Source organism: Trichechus manatus, unplaced genomic scaffold (genome assembly GCF_000243295.1).
Source record: "Trichechus manatus latirostris isolate Lorelei unplaced genomic scaffold, TriManLat1.0 scaffold00175, whole genome shotgun sequence".
Taxonomy (NCBI): Eukaryota; Metazoa; Chordata; class Mammalia; order Sirenia; family Trichechidae; genus Trichechus; species Trichechus manatus.
The window spans coordinates 4,549,448-4,556,062 of NW_004444111.1; the positions used below are offsets into that span (position 1 = coordinate 4,549,448).

The 6,615-nt window shown below is 37.1% G+C and overlaps 1 protein-coding gene across 1 annotated transcript in view; it reads left to right on the forward strand.

The window, feature by feature from the left end:
- The window catches only part of LOC101352823 (desmocollin-3), a 39,362-nt gene extending 33,029 nt beyond the window's left edge, over positions 1-6,333 (forward strand). The window contains 2 exon segments of the mRNA XM_004391211.2: positions 2,776-3,066; positions 5,473-6,333. Coding sequence (XP_004391268.1) covers positions 2,776-3,066; positions 5,473-5,670 — 489 coding nt within the window. The 3' untranslated portion in view covers positions 5,671-6,333.
- The last annotated feature ends 282 nt before the right edge of the window (positions 6,334-6,615 follow it).

Genomic DNA, 6,615 nt, shown 5'->3' on the forward strand with positions numbered 1-6,615 from the left:
ATCTGAAGATGGAATGATTGAACTGTACTTAACATTAGTTCTTTGCCATTTGATGGGAGCGCTGATGGCATTGATTGGCCCCTTCACCATACCACACTCACACATATTTACCTTTTCTCTGTTAAAAATACTTCTTAAAAGGGCATGAAATTATTAATTTATACCAGAACATGATTTTAGATATACTTGTTTAAAAAATATAACAAAATTCCATAGCAAAGATAGAAACTCATTTTAGTATAATGAGTAATAGCGATGGCTTTAGTTTTGGACCTGGGTTTAAGTTACAGTGCGTTTAGATGGGACTAGAGGTTGGGTGAAAAATCAGGGCTGGAAAAGTAAATCTGGAAATGATTGACATGGATAAGGAGTAGTTATTGACATGAATAAGGGTCAACTTTGGAAAGTGCAGATGGATGCGGGCAGGAAGGAACAGAGAATGTTCTCTGGGTGTGAAACAGAGCACTGGGGGCTGAGCCTCAATTTCAGTTTAGTTTCACCTGTCCTTTCATTAGCTTAAAAATACATATCTATGAGCATATAATTATTATGACTAAATTATAGCATCAAGAAGATTTGATAGTCAGGAAATTTTTTTTTAAGTAGAATTCTCCTGTAGCAGCAAACTAAACAAAACAATGTAGGGTAGCACTGCCACCAAATGGCTACTTTTCAGTTCTCTTTTCTGTATCTTTTTTAAGGCAGTGAGATCGTATGCATGACTTTTGTAGATATATGTCAGGATCAAGAAGTCATCTGAACTCAAAACATCTTCCAGTTTACTTAGAGACTTTGCATAGTAGATAGAAAAATACTGAAGTGATTAAAAGATGGCACAATGGAAGCTTGATTATAAGGGAGGTTCTTGTCATGAAAGTAATGATTTGTAATTAGAACTGACATGATGAGGTTACCGCTATAACTAAACTTTTGACCTGTGAGCCAGAGGGTGGGTGTGAAGTCCTAGTATTAAGGTAATATTTAATCAAATCTTTTTCATTAAAAAAATTCCCTTGACTTTTAGCCTTCCTCTTGTTCTCTCCGTATTTCTTTTTCTTTGGTCTTCTTGAAAAAGAAATTTATACTTGATTTTTCTACGACTTTACTTCCCATTCACTTAGTACTCCTCGGAAAGTGTTTTGACAGAGACCACCAGTGGCCACTTTTTTACCTGAATCCAGTGGGTGCTTGTTTTATTTGAGCCGAATTCTTATGCTATACTACTTTTTCTTGTTTTTTACATCATTGCTGGCTTCCTTATCATAACCCCCTCTTTGCTATGAGTTGGAACTGACTAGCCAGCAATGTTTTTTTTTGGTTCTTTTTGCATGACTTCAGAGCCTTGCCTCTTGTCCTCTGTATTATCTCAACGGCTGTTCTAATCTTGTCAGAGTTCTGTTTGCTTTATCTATGTGATACTTCTTGTCGTTATAATTATCTTGAGCCCTTTTTTTTCTTAGTCAACAAGTTTCACTGGGTGATCTCACCTATTACCATACCTTCAACTACTACCTATGCTGTAGCGACTCCAGAGCTATATCTCCAGCTCAGGTCCCTCAGGTGAGCTCCAGATTCACATATTCATACATCTATCTACTCTACATGTTGGACATCCCATATGTTGACTGAGTTTACTACGTCCAAAACTGAATTGCTTGTCCTCCTCATCCACAAACATGTCCTTCTTCCCTAATTTAATGAACTGTATCATCTGCCTAGTTGCCCAAGCAGAACACATAGGAATAATTCCTGACTCTTTCCATTGCTGCTTCATCCGTCCAGTCACTAATAAACTCTATGGAATCCATCCATTCCTTTCAATCATCACTGTTTCCACCTTAGCTAAGGACTTTGTTGTTTTTCACCTAGAGTAATTCAGTGACTCCCTCTGATCTCCATGACTCTAAACTTGTCTCCCCCTTACTTCTACATTTTTGCCCAGAATGCTGTTTTTAAAATGTGTTCCCCCCATTATTAAAATCCTTTATGGAGTCCACATAATCTCCATGATAAAGTCTAAATTTTTTTAGCATGACCTCTTTGCATCCCCTGGCCTCTTGTAAGCTCTCCAGGCTCATCTGTCTCTCTCACTCTCTTTGAACTCTATGCACTAGCAATTCTCACCCAGCCTTGGTCTCCAGATCCTCAGGCAGGCAGTCCATTTCTTCTCCCACTCCTAGCCTTTAATCCCTTAGCTCAGAGATTTCCCTGTCTACTCTACTTAGTCTCTCTCTCCAGGTTTGAATTTTAATGTTCTTCCTCTGTGCTCCTGTAACATATATATAAAGTCAAACAAACCCACTGCCGTCTAGTCGATTCCAACTCATAGGAACCCTATAGGACAGGATAGAACTGCCCCATAGGGTTTCTAAGGCTGTAAATAGTTACAGAAGCAGACTGCTGCATCTTTTTCCCACAGAATGGCTGCTGGGTTTGAACTGCCGGCCTTTCAGTTAGCAGCTGAGCGCTTTAACCACTACGCCACCAGGGAGTCTACTAACATATCTAGGCTTACCTATATATCAGAGTAATCACACTTTTTTTATGATTGTCTCTTTTTCTGCCACATTGGAATATGAGCTTCTTGAAGCCACTGAGGGGCCATGTGTTAGTATATTTTTGCATCCCTAGACTGGGCATATAATCGGAAACTAATAAATGTCTGTTGAATAGAATAAATGAATAAAAAGAATAAGTACTCTCTCTCTCTCGCCTTCTTGTGAATTTACTTGGAGTCTATTTTCTCCAAATACATGTGGGCTTATTTTATTTCAGTGTTCTGCCAATGGATGTATAACCCACAGTGTCAACAACTCTAGCCAAGACTTTTGTGGTACCATGAGATCAGGAGTCAAAACTGGCAGGCAGGAAACCATTGAGATGGTGAAAGGAGGACAGCAGACCTTGGAATCCTGCCAGGGGGCAGGGCATCAGCACACCCTGGAATCGTGTAAGGGAGGAGGACACCACACGCTGGATTCCTGCAGGGGAGGACATGTGGACGCGGACAACTGCAGATATACTTACTCGGAGTGGCAGAGTTTCACTCAGCCTCGTCTTGGCGAAGTAAGTTTCCTTAAGCGTTTTGACTTCAAAGTTTAAATGTTTTAAGTGGAGAACAATAGGAAATTCAAATTTACATATATTTGCAGATACCACTTTTCCATATTCTTTGGTGTATTCTGTTTCTCTCTCACTCTCACTCTGTGTCTTTCTCTTTCTATCACTGTCTCTGGTCATTTTTTTTTCCTGCTCGTTGACTTTGTTACATTAATTAATTTAAAAGAGATTTCATTTTATCTGTGATGTTTCACTTAATTTCTAAAACACCATAAAAATTGGAGTTTTCTAATAGCCCTGACTAAAGCTACATTTTATTTTTAGGTGTGTGTTTTCCTCATGAACTCTTATAAGGTAGAAGAATATGAAAAAATTTCTAGTTCTCCACAATCATAAAACTTCCTAAATCAAACCTGCATTTCTATGTGAAAACACAAGCATCTATAAATAATTCTAGGATGCAGATTAAATAATATGATCTATGTGAAATATTTTAATGTATAAAGCACCATGCAAATATAAATTGTTTTTGTTCAGAGGAAAAACAAAAATATGAAAGGAAAGAGAGATTAAATAAGAAATTCTCAGTCCTAGAAGCACAACAAAATCCCCTGGGAAGCTTTTAAAGAATACTAATGCCGGTGCTACACCCTGAATGATTCTTATTCAATTGATCTGTTTTTTAAATAAAACTTTTCGAGTGATTTAAATGTGCAGTTAGGCTAGACAACTACTGGATTAAATATTCTTTCTGATACTAAGCTTTTCACCTCTTTTGTCAGAGGATACAAATAATACCACTGTAGCACAAACACTGGACCAAGGACCAAAAAAAAAAAAAAAACAACCAAACCTGTTGCCGTTGAGTTGATTCCGACTTGTAGCAACCAGAAGTCCTTAATTCTCTGATGGACAACCAGTTTACCAGTTGCTGTGGAGTCAGTTCTGACTTATGGTGACCCCATGTGTATAAGAGTAGAACTGTGCTCCATAGGGTTTTCAGTGGCTGATTTTTCGGAAATAGATCACCAGGCTTTCCTTCCAAGGTCCCTGTGGGTGAACTCAAACCTCCAATCTTTCAGTTAGGGGCTGAGCGCCTTAACAGTTTGCATCATTTAGGGACTGATGGACTGTAACCAAAACCAAACCCCTTGCTGTTGAGTCGATTCTGACTCATAGCCACTCTGTATGACAGAGGAACTACCCCATAGGGTGGATGGTGGATTTGAACTGCTGACCTTTTGGTTAGCAGCCAAGCTCTTAACCACTGAGCCACCAGGACTCCAAATGGTCACTATTCTGTGATATGGGTGTAGCTTATCATATGTCCCTAGCATAGATTTTTGTCAAATTCAGATGTTAACCCTTTTCCTGTTTTTAGACAGTTGTGATTCACGTATATCAGGTTGGGAAGGAGAGAAGTTCAAGAAACATTCACATGAGTGTTCTTGATGCACATCAAGTAATGAGATGTGAGGCTCTAAGAAATCTTGAAGAAAGACACTTGATAGTGTGAGCCAAGCAAATAAGCTCCAGTGTAGAGAAGGAGTGAGCACAAAGGTGAGAAAAGGGTGGAGGACTAAGAGTTCAACCAGTTGGCGGAGAAGCCAATAGTAGACAGCAAGGAGATAAGATGTGGCTGAATGCTTGGCCTCTCCATTATAAATCCTAATTTTTACAATGTGATTTATGGTGTTTTTTTCTTTTCTGCATCTCCACATTTTCTCATGTTTTGCCTGTCTTGGAGACTTAATTCTGAAGCCAATGTGGTAATTCTTATTCCCTTTATAACTGCATCACTTTTACATAGTACCAGTAAAAAAGGTAATAGTGATATTGGTTCATTGTACATTTACAGTGTGCTGGGCATAATAAAGATATTTTTCATGTGTCATTATTTTATCATTTAATTTCCAAAACAATCCTATAAGGTGATCACTGTATTCCCATTTTAGAGGTGAGGAAAGCAAGACTTAAAGATGTTGGGTAACCTGCCCAAAGTTACATAGTTAGTTGGTAAAGCCAGTGCTATGACCCAAAACCATGACTGTTTGACATCCAAGTTCAAATTCCTAATCATGATGCATATTGTCTACATTTTGTGGACTAGCCTGATCTCTAGATACACAATTTAGGGATAAACGTTTAGTGGTAACTTAAACGTACTTAAAAATAAACCTTCTATGTGTAATTTTTATTTGTATAAGTTACTAGGAATGTAAAATGTACTGACTTTATGGTATGGTTGTGATATAGACCAATCGTGTGCATTTTTTGTATGTAGGAATCCATTAGAGGACACACTGATTAAAAATTAAACATAAAAGGTAAATAAAAAAATAAATTTTATGTTCATACGTTTATGTGTGTTTAAAACAGTAATACAATCCATTTTTGTTTTCTGTTTTACAGAAATTGCATCTATGTAATCAGAATGAAGACCGTATGCAATCTCAAGATTATGTCCTTACATATAACTATGAAGGAAGAGGATCTCCAGCTGAGTCTGTAGGTTGCTGCAGTGGAAAACAGGAAGAAGATGGACTTGACTTTTTAAGTAATTTGGAACCCAAATTTACTGCACTAGCAGAAGCCTGCATGAAGAGATAATGTCACTGTGCTACAATTATACATGTATTTGTCAGACATTTTGGAGGCTTCCAAAAGGGGAATGTTTTAAAATTAAAATTTACACACATACACACACACACATCCCACTACACACACACGCACATGTATTCATTACATATAATTAATTTTTCTGAATTTTGAATGATGCTATTTACCAATTTGTGTATTGAAAGCAATTTGTTGCTTATCTTTTCCAAGATGCACAAAATGTTAAAACAGATTTTGCTTTCCTTACTGCTGAGAAAATAGACAACGAGCAAATCTCATCATTTGTACCATTTGAATTAAGGTCTATGAAGAACCTGCTCTTCTTCACAGATATTTTCCTAACAAATATGTTGGGTGAATACTAGTCCAACATTAGTTAAGCTCTGCTTGGTTGAATATTATAAAATTGATACCTGGCTTAGAAATTCTAGTCTTGTTCCAGATTTACATGTAAGTGGAATCACAGTATATCAAACACTGTGGTAAATTATGTTGGATATTTTAGCTTTGAAAAATCAGTAGCACCTAGTCAGTGGCTCTTGACTAAGATTCTTTCTGGATGGCAACAAGATCAGGGAGAACAGTCTTGTACCTATTTGGTTACTCTAGTCAATTCTCAAAAATACACAACCACAAATTCAAACTACAGCAGATAAGTGTAGATCAAAAAAAAAAAAAGTATTGTTTTTATGCTTTTGAATGTGCATTTAATGGTTTACAAAAGGATTACCATGAGGAATATATCTCAGTTTCCTTATTCTCAAGAATCGGCTATATTCACCATATACATAGTTATTGGCAGTATTGTAAGAAAAAAAAATGCTAAAGGTATATGGAGGTTGGAACCACAAGTCTTAACATTTTTCTGAGATTCAGAACTACTATTGATAACTTGCCAGTAATGAGAATTATTTTGAGGAAAAAATGTTTTTCTTC